This window comes from Malaya genurostris, chromosome 2, assembly GCF_030247185.1.
Source record: "Malaya genurostris strain Urasoe2022 chromosome 2, Malgen_1.1, whole genome shotgun sequence".
Classification (NCBI taxonomy): Eukaryota; Metazoa; Arthropoda; class Insecta; order Diptera; family Culicidae; genus Malaya; species Malaya genurostris.
Genome location: NC_080571.1, coordinates 270,007,328 through 270,029,259, shown reverse-complemented (window position 1 = coordinate 270,029,259; position 21,932 = coordinate 270,007,328). Strand labels below are relative to the sequence as shown.

Sequence of the window (21,932 nt, the reverse complement as noted above, 5' to 3'; positions counted from 1 at the left end):
AAGGGAAGGGAGCTGGTCTTCTCAGTAGCATACACTCTCACGCATCTATTTTCTCTCTAATATAGCTCTCTCTCATTCACAATGTCAAGCAAAGTGTTCATAGCGGATGTTTTTTTTTGTTGCTTCGTTCATTTGAGGATTCACAATACAAGCCCTGGTTAAAACCGATAATTTCGACTGTTTGAAATGTATTGAGATGTGTTTCGAAATATTAAAAATGAAAACTGAAAGAGAGAACAATTGATATATGTTTATTTTGTAATTGATATGTCAGTTATCATGACTTGTTTACTTCTCATACATTATTTTGGACCAATTCGAATGTTTACATGCATCTCACTCGAAGGCCACTCTATCATTCAATTGTAACAGATATTTTGTTACTTCAAGAGATACACTCACGGTGGTTAAACTAAGCTTCGGTAGCAAGTGAAACTAATGAAGGACGGGATGATACCCATTCGGTGCGACAGCGAAGGTTGTGTGTTAGAATGTGAAGTTTACTGCAGTAGAGTGATCGTCAGTGTGTGCACACATTCGATTTCAATTGAATTGATTGAAGTTTTACAGCACTGGGTGTATAAGGAGTGTATCGAAAATAAGCTATCCACAAATTTTTCTTTCAAATTATGATAAAAAATGATATTTTATTCAAACTAAAAATTGATCCTTTATTGTATGAGGTTAAACTTGAGCATTATGAAAACTAGATGAAATTTAAGTTATTCCTTCACGAATTTTCGAACTTTTGATCTAACGCTCTTCACCAAGTTCCGGACAAGTGTTGCATCGCATTTTTTTGGACGCGAGAGCCCAAATTTTTTTGAACTCCTGCATGTTCCCAACTGCCTTACCAGTCTTCTTGATGAACCTCTTAACGATTTTCCTGTAACGTTCGATGGGTTGAAGCTGAGAGACCAAATTGGATTGATATTTCTCTCAACGAAATTTATACCCTTTTCCGCAAGCCAATTGAGAGTGGTTTTGGCATAGTGAGCCGACGCTAAATTCGGCCAAAACAGTGGAGGTGTACTATGCTTCTTATATAAAGGCAGCAATCTCTTCTGGAGACACTCGGATCGATAGATTTCTGCATTTATAGTTCCGGTAGTGTAACAAATGGTTGACTTCAAACCACAGGAACATATTGCTTGCCATACCAGTACATTTGAACCGAATTTCTCCACTTGAATCGACCTGTCCGCATCGCTCACATCCTCCCCAACAACGACAGTAAAGTATTGTGGCCCTGTAAGGGTTTTTGAGTCCTCCTTTACATAAGTCTCATCGTCCATCAAAACGCATGCATCCGGAAACTGCAAAAGACGCGAATACAATCTCCGGGCCCTCGTTGCTGCTCGCTTCTTCTGTTCTACACTTTGTTTTGATATTTTCTGCTTCTTGTAGGTCTTCAGGTGGTTTCGCCTCTTGATACGCTGGATCATTCCGACACTCGTTCCTGCTTTTTTGGGTAAACCACGTATTGACATTAATTTGTTCTTCTTGATTAGAGATACCACTTTTTGGTCCAGTTTCGGGTTGGAAGAACCGGGTTTTCTGCCTCTTCCTGGTAGCTCATCCAAAGAATAGTGTTCCCCAAGCTTATTAATGATGGTTTTAACACTGGTGTGATGAATTCCAAACCGCTTCGCCAATTTTCGCATAGTAATACCCTTCTCACTTAGCCAAGTGGCCAGAACCTTAATTTTCACTTTCTTTTCAATACGCGACATTTTGAAAACGCAGAATTTCAACCGCACAAACAAGTAAACAAACGAAAGCTGACAGCCACACGCACAGCATACTGTGATCTGAGCATAAGAAACTATCACAAATACATGCGTACAACCCAAATGTATGTGGATAGCTTATTTTCGATACACTCCTTATGTTCAAAAGAGAAGAACTCTCGTTAATGTTGTCTGTGCGAGAAGAGAAATTACACTCGCTCTTCATAACACAGAGGAGATGCACATCTCTGGAGTAGCGACGGAACCCATTCAGCAAGCGATTATATTTTGTTGATCGTTGAGAGTTTGTTGAACGGCATACTGCACGAAACAATCGTTCAGTTTGCTGGAACGGTTTGTTGTTGTTTTTTATCTTGCAAAAATAGTGTGAAAATAAGGTGTTACCATCATATATAAAAAAAATTTTTTGTTATTCTACATGAAGTAAAAGTGTTATACAGGTATGTTGTGTTGTTACGAAATTCTCCCGTTAAATTAGTCCAACGGGACTTCAACTCCTCATGTTAAAAATAGTTCAACAATGGAACTCCGTCTACCGGGTTTCTTAAACATAAAAAAGGCATTCGGTTCAACGGTCTGTTTCAAAATCGGCAAACGAAGCTCCCGTGTTGGCTTCCCGTCGGACGTTCATTAGACCAACGATCGTTTTTTCTAAGAACTTTTTCGAACTCGTTACTTTCTCCTATCCGGACGAATTATTCTGCAAATTGGACCACACTGTAGAATATGAAACATAGCTTAGGTAGCAATTCAATTGAACAGAACACCGTACATGTTCTGCACATGGGTGAGACTAAAAATTGAGCCAAACCAAAAAGTAAAGTTGTTTATTTGGAAGAACGATTATCCCCGGTTGGAGGAGGATATGAGTTAGAGTTTCGGTTTTTTTTTTATTTATCAGTTATTTTGCAATCCCTCGTTTTTGGGCACTGATAAAAGTTAGGGTCAAAAGCTAATGCTAATGATTGAAAGAATCATACTTGGTCGGGCTTCAAATACAATTCAAAAGTCTCGATTACCGATTTTCAATTACCTTTCGATGTTTAAATACATTAGGGAGTTTGATACAGTTTTTGGTTCCACATTCAATGTTGTTATTGCCCTTCTCATGAAATGAAATAAATCCTTGTCGCACCGTAGATCTGCTATACGACGAAGTAATGCAAGTGCCTTCACTCGTTATTTTAGAAGCACTCCACACGCACACGGTAACTAACGACAAGAGCAAACAGATCTCGTCGGAGGAGAGCTATTATTTTCACGTGGCAGTAAAGGGTGGGAAACGTGTTATTTATGATGACTTTCCACATTGTCGTCGTCATACCGCTGATCCTGGAGATCTACGGTCATAATCACAGGCGTTTTGTGGTTCATTGCAACTGTGACTTTTCATTCAGTGTGTCGCCACAGTTTTTCTGTACAATAAACGTACGTTTCGAGGGATACCGAGGTGTCATTAGCTACAATATACGCGGTCCGCCTTAATTTTCAATTATACGCCCCACTATTTTTAAGACTGCCAACTGCAACCGAGGAACGGGGCTGCTTCCATGTAAAATATATACATCATTAGCGTCATTATAATCGCATTTAATTAATCCGAAAGCGCAATTTATTCATTCGCGGTCTGGGATGAAAGGATCACTCACCGTTGCATCTCTCTGAATGAGAATGATAATTAAAATATTAATTAGCATAAGTACATAATTCATAGTGACACTGCGCGTCACTCGCGATGTGGCGCTGGCAAATTGGAGGAGCGAACGGTGACAGAAGGCTGACACTAGACAAGTTGTGATCATCTTTAGCGCGGAAATGTGATTCCCCAACATGCTCATGCATAGGTACAGAACAGGAGTGAGAATGTTGACACCTCGCGACAGCGGTTGAGAAAACTTTTGACACAAACAGACAGGTCGTCATTTGTTGATACAAGAGGAAACTGTTGTAGTGTCAAAAATGTGCAGATTGAGATATTCACTTTCGGAAACCTCGTTGATAAGTTAGTCACTCTAGATAAACGGATTTTTTTTAGATTTATCAATTCGCGTTGATAAACGCGAATTTTGCTTGTTCATCAACAGAATTGATATTTGAAAAGAGGTTTTTATATTTGTATGTCATTTTAAAATTGCAAATATTTAAGGTGATATGAAAATATTTCCAAACTGTAAAACAATACATTGTATTTCTTCTGAAGACATGAAATTATCTGAGCAATCTAGAAAATTCGAAATTTTCATCTACTTGCGCAATTACATTTAGTTCGATTCCATAGTTTTCAATTTCCAAGGCGATTAAAGTTTCTTATTTCAAGACTCAATAAAAACAAAATTTTACGAGATAATTTTCCGTGCCGAACATTTTTTGCCGATTCCGCGAGCACCCTGTCGGTAGTGCAACCGGCGGCGGCTACCGTTGTCTGTCGGTTTGCATCGTTTCCTAGAAGATTCAGCGCAGATTACTTCGGTCGAACCGTTTGTAACCCTTGAGAGCCATTTAAAATTTCCATGTTCTTTTTTTTTGGAACTGCCCTTTTCGCTTCCACTTAATTCGCTTGCCGGTTTCGCTGCTGCTGCCACCCCTTATTGGAAGCATAAATCTTTGGGCTCTCGTTACTTCAGCCAGCCGGCGGAATCCGCTTCGATTGGGATTCCTCGTTCGATTACTACCATATAATGTCGTTTTTTGTTTGTTTTGTTTCGGAAGGCACAAGAAGGCAGAGACGATCGGTTCCACTTTGCCGTTGCAGTTGTGCGTCTTTTTGCATGCACTGCTCCGCCACTCCTGCCGTCCGGCGGTATCCTTTGTGCACCGAAACCTCCCAACACTACGGTCCTTGATTATTGCCTAGTATACCGAGTCAGGAACCGGTGGAGACTGAACAAAAAATAACAGAAGATGGGTGCAGAGGAAACACACCCGCAACGAAGCATCGACGGCGGTAGTAAATCACAAATCGAGATTATTGCGCGAACAAGAAAAGTTGCTGTCACTCGGCTGCCGGACAGAACTGAGCGAATTTTTGCTATATTCCCATCAGGCAGCCTTCCCGGTGTAAGATGGTGGAGACTGGGCTATCGCAGAAGCGTTGTTCCATTTAGTGTTGTGAAATAATTTGTTCTCGTCGAAGCTGATCGGTCAGTGTGAGAAAGAAACTGGGATAATCAGCGTGGGTAAAAGGATGCAAGGTCGTTTGATTTTTTTGTTGTTGTTGATGCTTCATTTCGAATGGTTCTTCTTCATTGCATTGCTTATGCCCTTTCTACATGCTACCACCCGTGGGAAATTTAAATTTAAATAATTCGCGAACAGCGAGTGCAGTTTTGTGTGTGTTGTTGTACAGAGCAAAACTTTATCTAAGGAATTGTCTAAATTTAATTGTGTTGTTATTTTTCTGTAACATTGATAGTGTTATTAGAATCAATGATTGTTTGGGACCTTTTTACTCGACAGAGAATCATTTTACCGAATCATAGGTTCTCAGTTCCCCTGTTTCATTATTACTTACTAATGAGATATATTTGAGTAGTGCAAGACACAGACTTTGTTAGCAATGGTAACCAGAACGATACAAAAAATCCAACAGTTGATTGATATACCGTCAAAAATCAACGCGCATTAAGTCAGTCCAAAGTCTATAAATAATCGAGATACGCTTAGAGACAGGACTCGAACCTGCGTTCTTATGCAATCCATACATACGCGCTACCATTTCGTCACCCTAAGCCTTGTGATAGATACGGCTCTACCACACGACCGGGTTTTGGTTTAGTTTCTCATTCATTTGGCTTATCCAATATTTGTTTCCTCTCAGTCATTGCATAAACTTAACTTAGTTATGGCGACTTTACGTCAACCCAACTAAAAATTAATAAATTGCTAAAAACAATTACGGTTTTGATTTTTCCGTACCAATCTGCTTCTGGTATGAAAGAGCAGACTATCAAACAGCATTTATAGGGGTCTGTCGCTGACGATAACCAGCCAGAAGGCAGCAAGGGTTTATAAATATACTCTCCTACCCAGTGCTTGAGCGGAAGTATAGGTCTAGAACGAGAAGACTAGTATTAGGTTTTTTACCGTCACTGCTAACCTCAATCGGATGAATACATTTTGACAGTTCAGCAGTACTGTTTGTAAACAGAAATTTCTTTTGTTTGTTTATTGACAAATTGGATCAGACCATTTACGGTCCGTATCGCCTAAATAAAGTTTTAAAACATTTGTTCACGATTGAATACGGTTTGTTTTTGATATTTATTAAATAAAAGTGACTAGTTGCAAAGTGTAAAGATGATTGTTTTAGATGTGCTCTTCGATTTTTGTTTAAGCTTGTTTGTAAACAGTACCGCTGAACTGTCAAGGATGAATACTTGTTCATTTGTGTCGTCACGATAAAAAACCTAATTTGTTGTCTGATGAACATGTTTGGATATTTGATACCAGTCGTGAGGCGGCCAAGATTTAGACCATGTTCGACGTACGACGACGACAACGAACCCAGTCGTGTGATAGAGCCGTGTCTATCACATGCTTAGGGGGGCGAAATGGTAGCGCGTATGCACGGATTGCATAAGAACGCAGGTTCGAGTCCTGTATCTGAGCGTATCTTTTTCCACAAAATCATCTTTTCTGTGAGTTTCTCATTCATTTGGCTTCTCCAATATATGTTTCTGCTCATCCATTGCAAAAACTGAACTTAGTTATGGCCACTTTACGTTAAACCAACTAAAAATTAATAAACCAGAAGTAAAAATCACTGCACGAACACTTATTCGGTTACGAGCTGTTCGTTCCACTCGCATCTATTTAATTGATTACTTACGTCAGCTGTGTTACACAGGTATTCTTAATAGTTTGGCTCTGTATCCTAACTGAATAATAATGATTCTGAAACATTAGGTTACATTAATAATATCACACAAAATACTCATTTCAATCTCCATTGCATACACTCAAATAAATATTCACGTTCGAGTTACTTATAAAATCACGTAAAATTGTTTCAAATGTCAAATTGAAAATTCTACGTGAAGAATATGAATGTTATACGAACATCCTCTAAAATGAATATAACCATCACATACTATTTACGTGAATTAACCAAACGTCAAACAATCTACGTGAATTTCCAGTGTGAAAAAATCGATTTTGAAAATGGCGAATTGTAAGTCCTTATAATGTAAGTAGCTCAAATATTTTTTGAAAAATCTATGCTAAAATCATGATTATTTCAAAGGCTACAAAGCAATGAGTTGTGATTTTGGTTTTAACTAAATTTTTCAACTTTGCAGGATTCATCAGTTGATATCCAAAGAAACCACTCTCCCACGATCTTATCGATTGCCATTGATGTTTGTCAGGATTCGACATGGTTTCGATACAGGGTTATGAGTGATAATGTGCTTTTTCTAGTTTTCTGAGATAAATTTCTTTGTCACGATAAGAATCTTATTATTATATGAAAATGTGGGAAAATTTCATAACACCTATAAGTGGTGTGAAATTAACTTTCATGCAGATTTCCACCTAGTAGCATAGAAGCATAAATTAAGTAAAGTTTTTTTTTATATTATAGAAGGTAACATGACTTGATATAAATGTTGCTGCAATATTAAGTGAAATACATTTCAATTACATATGGAATTTATTACCGGTCGGACATAATGAAAGGTCATCAAATCCGATAAAAACTAACTGCGTCTGACCTTCGTAAGACTCCATGATGGCCAGAACGCACTTCTGGATTGTGTTTTTGCCTTTCTCATATAGGAAGGCTATGCAATCACGGTGAAAACCGACTTCTCAACCGAGGCCCGGAGGGCCGAGTGTCATATACCATTCGACGAACCGAGCAAATGGCTGAACCGATTTTCACAAACTCATATTCAAATGAAAGTTTTTATGTTCCCATAGATCTCAACCGATTTTTACAAACTAAGAAGCAAATAAAAGGTCTTAAAATTCTTTTAAAAGTGTTCGAAAAGTTGATCCAGATCCGACTTCCAGTTGACGAATTGAGGTGCACATTTTTATAAACTATTAAATTCATCTAGTTGGCAGACTTGTTAGCTAGTGGATATATAAATCTACTTTGGGACTAATAGTCCTCGGTTTCTGTTTCCGGAAGCACCGAATATAGTGAAGAAAAGCTCCAAACCCGGAACTCACTTCGATTTCTCAGCAATGGTTAAACCGATTTTCACAAATCATAATTCAAATTAAATCTCTCAGTTTCTTAAAAGATACTGTGCAATTTCATCCAAATCCTACTTCCGGTTCCGAAATTATAGAGCAATGAGTATCAAAACTTTCCAACTGTCATACAAAATGATGTAATATCGGTACGCATTGGTACGTGCTGGTAAGGAAGAAGAAAACACCACCGCCTAACACACAGCTTGCTTAGTTCATTTTTGTATGACATGCAGGGTTGCCACATTTATATCTATATTAACTTGACATAACTGTTTCTAAATTGATAAGGTGATGGTAGTTTATACCAGAGAAAGTTTTTGATTTTATTCAAGTTTGAAAAAAAAATCTTGACACACTCTTCTAGTGATGTTTTCGAAAATATAGGTAATATGAGAAAGGCATCATTACACCACTAGGTGGATTAAAAAAGGTATTTTATTTAGCAATACATGTAATAAGGCACACTCCTTAGCTCTTAGATACCGAGGACTTTCCGGATTGTCTTGAATGGCGCAGATGTGATTAAAAGCTGAATTGTTTGCCATATCTAAAAGCTTTCAGAGAACAAACTTTTTGATAAATGAACAAAAAATTACTCCAGCAATTAGCAATCGAAAAAGTGACAAAATAAATTTATTCCGATTTGGATGAAACTTTGTACATGTCTTTAGTTTGACAAAACATTATGTTTGACGGAAAGAGAGACCAATTAGACTCATAACGTGGCGAATGCATTTGTTGCATAGACTTTTTCCCAATCGCTTCAATTCAAAATCAGTAAACTGCACAGAAATGGTGGTCACGAAAAAATTGTAGGAAATCGATTGAACACTCTAAATTGACACTAAATACACGGAAAACACCTTTTTTAATCCACCCAGTGATGTAATGATGCCTTTCTCACATTATTTAAAATTTCAATAACATCACTAGAAGACTCTTTCAAGACCTTTTTTTCAAACAAGAATAAAATCAAAAACTTTCTCTGGTGTTTTCTTCTTCCGTACCAGCACGTACCGATGAGTACCGGGTTTGCATCATTTTGTATGACAGTTTGAATGTTTTGACACTCGTCGCCTTCTAATTTCGGAACCGAAAGTCGGATCTGGATAAAAATGCACAGTGTTTTTCAAGTTAATGAAAACTTTAATTCGAATGATGATTGGTTTAACCGTTGCTGAGAAGTCGAAGTGAGTCCCGTTTTGCCTTTCTCGTATAGAAAAGCTATGCAATCGCTGTAAAAACCGACTTCTCGACCGAGGCCCGGAGCACCGAGTGCCATATATAAATCGACTCATTTCGTCAAGATCACAAAATGTCTGTTTTTGTACGTGTGTGTGCATGTATGTGTATGTGTGTATGTGACAAATAATGTCCCTCGATTTTCTCAGCGATGGCTAAAGCGATTTTTACAAACTAAGAATCAAATTCTTTGAAAATTCCCCGAAAAATTGATCCAAATCCGACTTCCGGTTCCGGTATTACAGTGCGATTAGTGAAAATTTTCAATTTCATGAGCATTTTTTCACAAACGATAGCGAAACGAGGTGCACATTTTTATGAAACTTACTGCTAAATTCATCTAGTGAGCAGATCTTGTTAGCTAGTGAATATATAAAACTTCTTTGGGACTATTAGTCCCCGGTTTGCGCTTCAGGAAGCACTGCTAATAGTGAAGAAAAGCTCCATAAACGGAACTCGCTTCGATTTCTCAGCAACGGTTAAACCGATTTTCACGAATCATGATTCAAATTAAAGCTCTCATTGTCTTTAAATGTACTGTGCAGTCTCATCCGGTCCCGAAATTATAGGGCGATGAGTGTCAAAACATTCAAATCGTCATTCAAAATGACGATGCAAAACGAGTACGCGACGGTACGTGCGACTTTGCTCCGTTCGCAGCGTGCTTTGTTCAATTTCGTATATCGTGCAGGGTTGCTACATTAAAATTTATATTTTTCAAGTGAAAAAATGTTAATTTCTAATTCTTTTATTCACCTACTTGTTAGTGTTATTACAAGGTCATGATAACGATGCTTTTCTATAAAAGTACACTGAAGTCTTTTTTTATGCGAGTTTACGTACCGCATAACTCTGAAACTTCGCATAAAAAAACCGCAGAAGAGAAACCGCATAACTCTGAAAATTCGCATAAAAAAACCGCATAACTCTGAAACTTCGCATAAAAAAAAACGCATAACTCTGAAAATTCGCATAAAAAAGTCGCATAAAAAACCGCATAAAAAAAGACCTCAGTGTTTCCTTTCTCTTATAGAAATCACAATAGTCCCATAGGTTGCTATTGCATTTCACACCATCATTTAGAGCAGGGGTTCCCAAAGTGGTCGATATAGACCCCTTGGGGTCAATATCCTTCTTGCGGGGGTCGACGTAAACGAAAACTGACTATGGGGTCGAGAGGTTTAGAAATCGACCCCCTATTGTTTGATATAAGCTGTTATTTTGAATATTTACGCTGAAAAAGTTGTGTTTATTTGACAATCCGCAGAAATTGGTTGGTATTTTACATCAATATTAGAAATTCAAGAAATTGAATTTTCCAGGGAATTTGTTGATGGGGGTCTGAGGCCTAAGTTAATTTTAGTAGAGGGGTCCATGACTCAAAATAGTTTGGGGACCCCTGATTTAGAGCATCGATGCAAAAAGGGTAAAAGTGTTCTAGATTTGGCTTAAAACTGATTCAATTTGTGGACTATATTAGTTACTTACTAAACGAACCGTCTTCGGCTATACTGGTTACAAGTTCCCGGTTCCAGAAGAACCGAAAATAGTGGTCAAAAAGTTTAAAATGAGGCTCACTAAATTGTCTCTGATCGATTTCCACAAACAGGCTCAAATCAACGACACGACCTGCCACTCGTCTATCAAAACTGTATCGTAAATTTAACTACCCCTCAGTAACTGGAAATGTCAAATCGGAAACGCTAGTGAATTTTTTTAAACTGGCAGCACAAGTTGATATATTTATTGATTTTGAATAACAGTCACCATAACCTTGGTTACTGCATACCGAAGGCAAGATGAATGTAAACAAAATAAATTTCAGATCGGTTATTATATTACGGAACATTTTAATGGATTTACATGACTCGAGCGGAATGTAAAAATTGAGGAATATGAGTTATGTCTTTTATAAAGCCAAGTTCAAAATTCAGGTCTTGACTTGAAACCGTTGTGTGAGAAGGAAGACATGGAAATGATCGACAACGAGCTGAGCGAGGCTAGTGCTCTGCGGTACCTGCATAACGTACGGTAAAATGATTTCTTTGTGGAATTCCACTAGTAATCCTCGAATAGTGGCCAACAAGGTGAAATACTGTTTCCACTGTCGCGCAATCAACCGATACAAAATAATTTTGACACCGGCATATTACACCGAATCCTACTGCCCAGAAAAGCTAGCAGTTGAAGTGTACGGATGAATCGCTGGAAGCAGATCATTGTCCTCGTTCGTTGGTTTCATCCATAGTTTCGATTAAATTCCGAAAATCGAGTTCATTTAAATGCATTTCTGCTCCATTTGGACAAAGTTTAACACTAATAGAACTATTCCACCGCTTTCAAAACATGTTTATTTGTTTTGGGGTTCCTTGGTAACTAGTCCATAGCAACTTAAACAGTGTTGCTCGAGAAGATTATTTTTATCATTTACAAGGGGTCGCTAGATTTGTGGTAACTGGCGGTGAATCGTTAGCGAACAGTTTTAATGCTGATTTTTCTTCGGAGTGCCTGGTCGTGTCGTCGCTCAAATGAAAGTTCCTATCGTCTCATAGGTTGCTGTTTAATTTCATCCGAATTTGCTCTAAGAGCAAATTCAGCAGCTGCAAGATTCATATGGGTGGTCTATAATGTAAATGAAACTGAAACAAACGTATCCCCAGCAATCCGTTTTAATTTTATTTATTCAACCAGTTCTACTCGGTTCTACTGTCAAATTTAAAACTGGTATACATTGCCGTTCTATTTTTTCTATATTTGAAACACAGATAAAACCCTGTTGGGGCTGCCGGTTTATTTTGTTATAATTTCTAGATTTAAATTTTAAAACTGACATAAATTATGCATCTAGAACTAGAACACTCCTGAATATGCCCTTAGTATTCTTTTTTTCTATATATTGATACATTTGACATTTTGTAGAGAGCTCACTTTATATCGACAAACTTGCATAAATCATAGCAACCCAAGCAAATCTTAAGAAATTTTTGAAAACCGAAAAAAACAAACAAATTTTAATTATCGACAATGATGGCAGCGGTGGCGCGTTTCATTGGACTGGATAAATTGCGAACCGCTCTTCGTGACTATCGAAACTCTGGTGGATTCCGAGCCAGTCTCTATAAACTGTACCGGATGAGTACACTTAAAACCGGTCGACTGGTGGGTGAGGACAAATATGGCAATAAGTACTTCGAAGATTCGAGTCAATTCTTCGGCCGTAACCGATGGGTAGAGTATGCGGCGTATCGTGGCGAATCCTATGATGCCTCCCAAGTTCCCGCCGAATGGTTCGGCTGGTTGCACAACCGTACCGATCTACTTCCGATGCGAGATCCGTCCCGTCCCCAGTATCCGTGGATGTTAGATCATAGTGAAAATTTATCCGGAACGAAAAGTGCTTACATGCCATATTCTACTACCAAGGAGAAGATCGAGGCTTGGGATCCGAAGGCGTCTCGGGGCGGAAAAGAATGTACTAGTTCCAACTGAATAAATCTTGAATGCAATAAACTTAGTAAATCAGTTCATTTACCTACCACATGCATGCAATAGAACGAGATAAATTATTGTGAGTAAACGTATTTTTATCCACATATTGCGAGACGATACTTAACGACTGGTAGAATGAATGAGGCGTACGAAGCGCGCTGAAAATGGCTGACATTTTGGCAAGCACTTGAAGACGAAAAAGTTGTGATCGCACATTGGACCAGCACACAGCTGCATGTTCGGTGTTTGGCTTTGAAACAACCGCGCGTCGCCTCCGTAGAGCGATCCATTTGATACCGACTGGCACCGCGGAATGCGTCGACTCGGTTGACTCAGATTGCGGCAGTCAGAGTATCCGAAACTGTTTATTTATCTGGCGAATTTTCTCGCTAAATTTAATGTCACTGTTGAAAACAATCAATTACGAAAGAGAGAAATCAGAACCGGAAAAACAATCATCAAACAGAATCGGTTACGGGCTGTCGGTTGAGACTACGGGAAAACACACAGCCGCCCGCCGGTGCTGTGAACGATAGCGCGTTATTCCAAATATTTGCACCGTTCAGATACATGGAATAGTTCAAATATCTGGGGTTGTTTTCTTTTCTGGCGGAAACCTGGGAATCTACGAATGCGCGTATTTCATTCCTACCCGGGCGGCGACATACAATAGTCGTGGAGTATGGTTTTTGACGCCAGTTTATTTCATGAATGAGTTAGCGTTGTTTAAATTGTCCGTGTAAACTATCCGAGGAATTTAACAACACACCACAGCATCGCACACTCGTCAAACTGGCCATCGACGAACAGTAGAAGTGCTAGTGCTTTCCTTCTTACACTTTGTAGCTAACAACAAGAGTATGAGTAACAAACAATCAGTGAAAGTACTTCATGTCATCGTAATCACTATCATCACCTTGTTAAAAATGAGCAATCAGATCTTTTCGTTTCGGGTTCGAACTAAACTGTTTTAGTGTTAATGTTAATGTAATGAAGCAATGTTCTAAAATCAGAATAGTGGACTTTGTCGAGCTAGGCAATCTGCAAATCAGTGACCTATCTGGGATCTGGGTCGCGTCTCAATTGTCAACGAAATCATAAATTGTTCTAAAGTACATAAATCCCGGAGGTAGATTTGCCGTTCAACAGAAACGAACTTGCCACGTCGGCAAGTAAACGCGATTAAAATTCATTTGATTTTTTATTACATCGTATAGTTGTTTACAGATATGCTTCGAATGATTGCTCTGTCGTTGCTTTCTATCCCAAGGCGCAATTTCGGTAACAATTTTTCTTTCTCAACTCGAAAAACGACAAATTTTGCAATTTATTGTAAAACCGTTCAGTTATTACAGCAGTACTCGAGAAAAAGCGGCGATTACAAAAACAAACAACATCAGTGCGTGTTAGTCAAAGACGGCAACGCTCGTGGTTATTTAGCCTACCGTTAAAATATTTTAAACACACTGAGCTGTTATTTAGTAATAAATTAAAATTAAATTGTTCGCTGAACAAGGCGCGCCGAAAATGTTCTATTTCAATGCTAAGAATTCGCTTCTTCAAATATCGTTCGATCGTGCTCGGGCAGACACAAGCTATTTTAACCGGAAAGATCCCATCTGCGCGGTAAGACGGGAAACACGAGCAAGCATTTCGAACGGTGTTTCGACATTAAATTGTCACAGTTTACTTCTTACATTTAAAAATTCGTTTATAAATCTTGACTCATACATCGTAAAGACTATTTCCATCGTATAATAATTAGTAATCATTCATCTTCAAACTATTAAACTCGACCAGAAGTAAATAATCGAAGCCTGAGGTTAAGCTTCCATGCGCAGCACGAACTCGACGGAATCCACACCGGTCTTTGATCACAACATAATAAATTTAATCAGCAACCGATTTTACGCCTGGACGAACCGTACGGGAAACGAAACACTGCCGAAGAACGCTCTCCAGCGTAAGGAAAATTCTTTCGACAAGGAGTACACTTTCTTAAGACCATATCAAAGTGCTTCACCAACCACGTCTCGGTATCGGGGCTACCGGTATAGATGTAGATATTTTCCGCTTCGCCTTCCGGAGCCCGGCACGAGTAGAGTATTTTCAAAATGAACTCTTTTTACTTCTAATTACTGTTCTGTTAGTGTTGTCGGCAGAATTTTCGAAGCAGCAGATGAAGAGCGAAACGTGGTTGGTGGAGCAGTATGTTTTGCTATAATACAGACTAACGATGAACTGTAGAAAGTTTTCCTTGCAAGGTTGGAAGATGCTGTTGGCTGGTTGGTTGATTAAGCAACCATCCAGAACAGCATCTAGTATAAAGTACTCCGAGTGAACAAATAATCCAATGACGTCTTCTCTATGATTTTTCTGCAATGTATGGTAGGGATGAGAATTACTTATCTCGAGAGAGAATTTCTTTCAAATAAAATTGACACTAGTTTGTAGACAGATTTTTATAATATACTAGCTGTCCCGGAAAACTTCGTCCCTTCCAAAATTCATATCTGAATTCCAATTAATTCTAGCAATTATGAATTCTCCCGTAATAATATTATTTACGTCAAGCGCAAATTTCATTTTTTTTTCCTAAGAGTGTAGAGATGCAACACATTTAAATTTCATAATTTTTGCTGTATTTATCCAGACGGGCCTTGAAGAGTAGTTCGTACTTATGCAGGACAACAATCTGAAGCACACTGCCATTAAAAACCTAGATTAACTTCCAGTCTTTTCGGATCAAATTGCTGACAGGAGCCGGGTATAGCGTGATGGGTAATTCGATGACTTTCACACAGCCCGCCTGAGTTCGATTACCAACCCCGAAACAGAAAGTGAGAAAGTTTGTCTGACTCAAAGAGCGAACGACCTTACAGATAAACCTCTATAATCGAAACAAAAAAAATCGACATATAATTATTTCGAAACACAATTTTATCCAAATGATTATGACGCTGTTTTGTAGACAAATTCTTAAATCAATTTTTTTTCAATTTCGAACTCAATTTAGATTTTTTATAATATACTAGCTGTCCCGGAAATCTTCGTTCCTCCCAAAATTCATATCTGAATTCCAATTATTTCTTGCAATTATGAATTCTCCCGAATTTAATTTAATTTAACAAATGACCAGAGTTTTAAAAAAAAAAATGTTTGATTCAGACCAATTCGCGTACAAGCTTTACGTGGCCGATTGAGCCATGTTTTTATTAGATAAAATTATTTCTTGACCATTGAATCTCGTTGTCACCCTTTTCTAGGGGGAAAGGAGCTTCCATTTTTATCTTGCGATGATTGAGAGGCACTTTGTTCGTGGTTTTGTTGTTGATTTCCGTATTCTTTTCGTATTACTTGTTGTTCGCAGTCTTGAGCTCGTTGCGAGTTGCTGTAGAAGCGTCTTGTTGTACATTTATTGCAATTGCTGGTTGGTTTGATGGTAAAACAGGAGTACTGCGCTCACTAGTTTCCGTTGTTGAGCGGTTGTGCTTGTTTTTGTTTGAAAATGTCTTTTTCGCAGTTTCAGTGCAAGGTTTGCCGTAGTGTGCAGGTTGTTCACAAAACTGACATGTAACCAGTTTATTTTCATACGTAATCAGCGTTTTACACGGATGTATCCCGTCTTGATCACAAATGATGTAAGATGGAATTGATTTACGTAGTTGCATACGTACCACTCGCACGCCATTCCGGATACCCGGAAAAAAATTCCGCCATACTTTTCTTTCGATGGAAAGAACTTCACCGTACTGCGACATATGTTACTTTCTCGAACAAACTGATCGCTGGCCTGCGGGGGAAGGTCATGCACTTCTATGGCATTGTCCACCAAGTACACAGGGATTTTATATTTAACATTATCATGATCAACACTGTGCACCCCGTTATTAACCGAAGCAAATGCAATTGCATCTCTTTCACGTTTGAACATAATGTAAATGCAGTTATACGCCTTGTTGAATTGAATCTCATTTATATCATCAACGTTTTGATGCATTCGTGCCTTAAGCTAGATTTCATTTTCGGTTGCTGCTGGTCTAATTTTACAGTGCTTGAAATCAATACAAATTGAATTTGGTCTTGTAGGCCAAGTTTCAGGCTTTGTTCAATCGTATTTGCCCATTTCGTACACTCTATTGTTCACTACATTGTATTGTCTTTGTTTCTATCGTCTCGACCGTTAGCAATTTTCGACTGTGTCGGATGAGATGCGAGTACGAACTGAAAGGACCTGGGTTATTCGCATCTCAAACCAAGTTTATTACATTTAATAATTGAATCCAGTTTTTTGATTAAGTTTATCTAATAAATATCTAGCACTCTCACATACGCGCATAAAGACATGAAAATTGTTGGAATAATCGATGGATTCGCTTAAAATGAATCGTTGTGTTTGGGAATTATCATTAACAATCAATAACGTTTTCTTTACCACCATTGAAATCTACTGTCACGTCATTGCACTTTCACTAAGGTGTATTGCTTACAAACAAATGCCAATTCAAAATTAATTTGTGTAGTCTTCCTTATTGTATCCGTTTAAGGGGTGGGTAGGGTTTAACACTTTTGAAAAATCATTTTCTTTATATTTTCTTACAGTAAAACATTTCAAGAATATTCTATTGAATTTTCACGCTTATCGAAACAAAACTCACCAAGTTATGGGCCATACTGCGAAGAAATAGATCCAAAACTTCTGCTTTGATTGACTCAAAAACTTGACAAAACATTCTTGAAATGTTTCATTATAAAAAATTATAAAAGAAAAAATATGCTTTTTTTGAAAATATTAGACCCTACGAGCTCCCTTGAGTAGTAATTTGTTTCCATTAATTTTATAGACAAAAAAGTTCAAACGCGTTTTTCTCGAAAGCAGGTTTTGAAAGTCCGTGTCCATCGTAATTCAAAAACTACTGCACCAATTTAGTTCAAATTTTGCACACACTTTCTACATATGAAAAACCAGACCCCAACGTTTCCCTTTTCGTTGTTTGTTACTTTGGAGAGATTTTACATCTACAAAATGGCGGATTTTTTCGGGAAAAATCGTAGTTTTCACTTTGAACAACCACCAAAAATTAAAAAAATCAAACAGAAACGTTGGGGTTTAGAAAAATTTCTACTCTAACTATGCTGCTTTGATTTGTTCACTTCTGATTAGTCTGCGCTGAGATACAGTGGACACCGCAAATCATGATTTTTAAGAAGCGTTCTAAAAATACCTCTTCACCGACTTATTTCTCAATATTTATCCACGAAAAAATCACAAAATGTTGTTCGAATGATGCTATTCATCATGCAAAATTAGAATTTATTTTGTTGAACAATAATTCTGAAAAAATTCGTGAAAATGATGATTCTTTCATTGTTTAGACTCTACAATCCCCCCCCCCCCCCCCCCCCTTAATAAGGTTCATTGTATAAACTAATGATTACTACAAAAAGTAGACTAAAATATGTATCCGTATCAAGGATGGCTTTTATCGTATCAAAGAACGCTCACCTTCAACTCTTCAACGATTGAATCAGTGCCATCAAAGAGAGACTGATATCATCGCAACAACAAGACCCCAACATGGCTCATTTAACATAGAATCGACACCAGTGCGAGAGCGAATTTCTCTCGATGACATTTCTGAGAATCAAAGGTTAGCATGCTGCTGTGGGGATCCTCTCTGAAGCAACAAACGGTCGCTTATTCTCGTTTCGCGATCCGATTCTATACAGGCAGTTAATAATTGCGATAGAATCATTTTACTATTACCGGTTATTCTAACTATGTGCATATAACCTTTGTATTATTGATGATTTATTAATGAATGTATTAATTATTTAAATTAAAACATATTTTGTTTGTGCAGCAAAATCTGCTTGGAAAATAATCCGGCGATGATTTAGTTAATTTGCATGTTCCCAGTTAACTCGTCTGGAATTTGATTCGAAATTAAATATGATTTCCAAATGGATTCCGAATCGGTTGTTGCATTCATACTGTATTTCGAATAAAATTGCAGGCGAGTTGACTGGGTTATAGTGCACAAAGGATTAAAAAGGAATTTTTCAAATAATAAAATGACAATAATAGCAACCAATACGCGAAATGTAAATAAATCATTTTTGAGTAGTAAAATATATAAAAATTTGAAAATAAAAATTAAAAAAACAGTTCCTCAGTTCTCTCGTACAAACATACCAGATGTTTTCATCAAGTATAGTGGTAATTTGAAGGGGAAAAAGCTTACTTTTACCCCCAAGTTTATGCTAGGTGCACATAACCATTTTCTTAAGTTTACGTTTCGTCTTCGACTCATCAGTGCGTCAGCAGATTATGCTGACGCAAACCCCCGGATCAACATAATCCGCTGAGCAGACGTAAAGTTAATGCTATTTGCAAGACACTTTTTTTGTACACATGAAGTGTAACGTCTAACCTGACGTCTCGAACGAAACAAGTTTCGGCTTACTGGCCGTACAGATTGTGGTCATTTGAAGGGGAAAAAGCTTACTTTTACCCCCAAGTTTATGCTAGGTGCACATAACCATTTTCTTAAGTTTACGTTTCGTCTTCGACTCATCAGTGCGTCAGCAGATTATGCTGACGCAAACCCCCGGATCAACATAATCCGCTGAGCAGACGTAAAGTTAATGCTATTTGCAAGACACTTTTTTTTGTACACGTGAAGTGTAACGTCTAACCTGACGTCTCGAACGAAACAAGTTTCGGCTTACTGGCCGTACAGATTGTGGTAATTTGAAGGGGAAAAAGCTTACTTTTACCCCCAAGTTTATGCTAGGTGCACATAACCATTTTCTTAAGTTTACGTTAAAAAAAAAAAAAAAATCAAGTATAGTATTTATTTTTTTTTTTTTGTATGACAGAAACGCACCTGATAATACGCACAAACAAATGAGAAATGACAAATAAGTGTTCATGGAATGAAAATAAAGATAAAAATCCGAAGTGAAGAATGAAGTACAAAATGAACATCTTCTACAAAAGTTGCTCAAACGTGAGTCCCAAGAATGTTGAAAAAGTTGTCGAATTTCATGCAAATAAGTCGAGCTAGGATTTGTTGAGGAAATTGAGCTTAACAAAAAATTTGAATTTTATATTTCGTGTCGTTTGCAGTCTGGTAAATTAATTGTTTGTTGAAGAAGTGATCAATGGATCATTTTCCAAGATATATTCCGGAAAATATGAAAACTGATGAGATTCGTAACAATGTTGTTTTACAAGACGAAGAATTTCGCGCTAAATTGTATTCAGAGTGGGCAGCACTCTCTCAGAATCACAAAAAACACTTTGTGTACTTTGCTTTTCCAAAAATGATCTAGACTGTCTTTTTTTACCATTTCTTTTCAAATGGCAGTAGTCAAAAAATGACAAATCTAACGTAAAAGTGTTGTATGAGTGATTTTTACAAAATTAGTCCAGTTTTTCAAATAAAAATATTAAAAAAATCCTAATCAACTCCTACACTGAAAAAAAAATCGATTTTGAAAATCTAAAGCCGATTTGCAAAAAAAAAACATGTTTGATTTGCATGAAATTTAGTCACAAGATAGGTGATTATTTTCCCTGCCTCCAGTCTAAAAATAAAGTTGGACACTTTTGAGGATTTAGTTTTTCCGTGTGATTTTAACGAAAACTAAACCAACGAAAGTAATTATCTCAGGATGTAATGCAACTCAGTTTTTGAGAAGACATTGTCTAATATAGCAATTAAGTATATTTTTATTGATCATGAATTCCATTGAACAGAGTTTATGTCATTAAACAATTATTGCATTATTATTCCTTTATTTTCTTGTCTAGTTCTGAGGAAATATATAACCCCCACAACGTTATATGTATTGAATTTTACTCAAATATTTATTTATTATTATATATAACATTTGTTTCAAAGATATCTTCATTCGTGCTATTTTTTATAGTTTCCATACAAGGAAAATATTTTTAGTTCATCTTCTGAATTAGAATACCTTTTCACCTCTATTTTGCCACCAGGAATAAGCACAACACTGTGGAATTTCTGAGTGCCAAATATTGTTTTGATGTTATTACACAGTTCTTACCATAATATTACATCTATTAACATGTAAAAATAAATTTTGCGCTTGTATCGCTGTAAAAAGCAAAGTCTTGGCATTACATTACTTTTGTGGAATTTGGCCTTTCTGTTTCAACAGACTTTGCAGCCAATTCTTAGTGTACAGAATCATTGCATAGCTAGAGTACTATGGATCCTACTGACACTAAGAATCCTTCCAGGTTGGAGCTCGAACATACGACAGCTGGCTTGTAAGACAAACGTCCTATTCATTGAACCGCCAACCCAGGACATATCGATGTAAGCTTCAGCTTAATTAACTGTGAAGATAATGATACGGCTTATTTTTAAATGATTTGAATTTTGAATGTAAGTGAGTCGTGAATTTTTCTAAGTGTGTACATATGACTCAATTCATGAGGGTGTAATTCCAGTAACCGATAATTCTGCACTTAAAACTATGTCAGAAAATATTGAATATGTGTTAAATCAACTGTAAAAAAGAGCCATTTTTGACGCTGGAATATGATGGTTTCGAAAGACGTAAACTTACACCATTTTTTCAAGGTGTTATCGAAACCGTCGTATTTTCCCGCAAGTGTGTAAAGAATCTGCGCAGGATGGTATAGAAAGTTATTACTTCCTAAAAGCTCGATAGATTCTATGACATCAACTGTAAATATAAAATATAAATCGAACAGCGACATTAATATGGTGACTATCTCGAACAGGACAAAAATAGTTCAGTGAAATTTGAATAAGAATACTACACTCAAACAAAACCCTTATCAAAGAGCTTACCATTTTACTGCTACGTAATCAGTATCAGTACACAAACAGCTAACCTTGTAGGAACAATCTCTTCCACTGAAATCAAATCCAACGACAGAAACCTTTCCGACATGTACAGCTTTAATCGAAACTGCCCTTTTCAACAATCTGCTACCATGTTCTGTTTGGCTCACCTTTTGCATCGGCCGCCATGATTTCGTCCAAATTGCCACAACCCTTTTGATCTGTACCGCTGGGGTATGGAACTTTACCTTTTCTCGCTAACTCCCGGATCGGTTGCTGCACCCTTCCCCCAGACCGTTGTCCCCCGCAAATCTCCAGCATGTATGTGGTCCTACCTTCTCTAGATAGCAAACGTTCGCTTTTCCCGCCCGTTTGTGTCTCTTTCCGTTTTGGAATTTTG

General features: G+C 37.5%; 2 protein-coding genes across 7 annotated transcripts in view; both read left to right on the top strand.

The window, feature by feature from the left end:
• Positions 1–21,932, top strand: part of LOC131429991 (protein vestigial) — a 102,026-nt gene that overhangs the window by 60,767 nt on the left and 19,327 nt on the right. The gene's annotated exons all lie outside the window — the stretch shown is intronic.
• Positions 12,136–12,692, top strand: LOC131429992 (NADH dehydrogenase [ubiquinone] 1 alpha subcomplex subunit 12-like). Its single transcript, XM_058594591.1, has one exon. It carries the CDS (start codon positions 12,219–12,221, stop codon positions 12,681–12,683), a length of 465 nt encoding a protein of 154 aa, XP_058450574.1. The 5' UTR covers positions 12,136–12,218; the 3' UTR covers positions 12,684–12,692.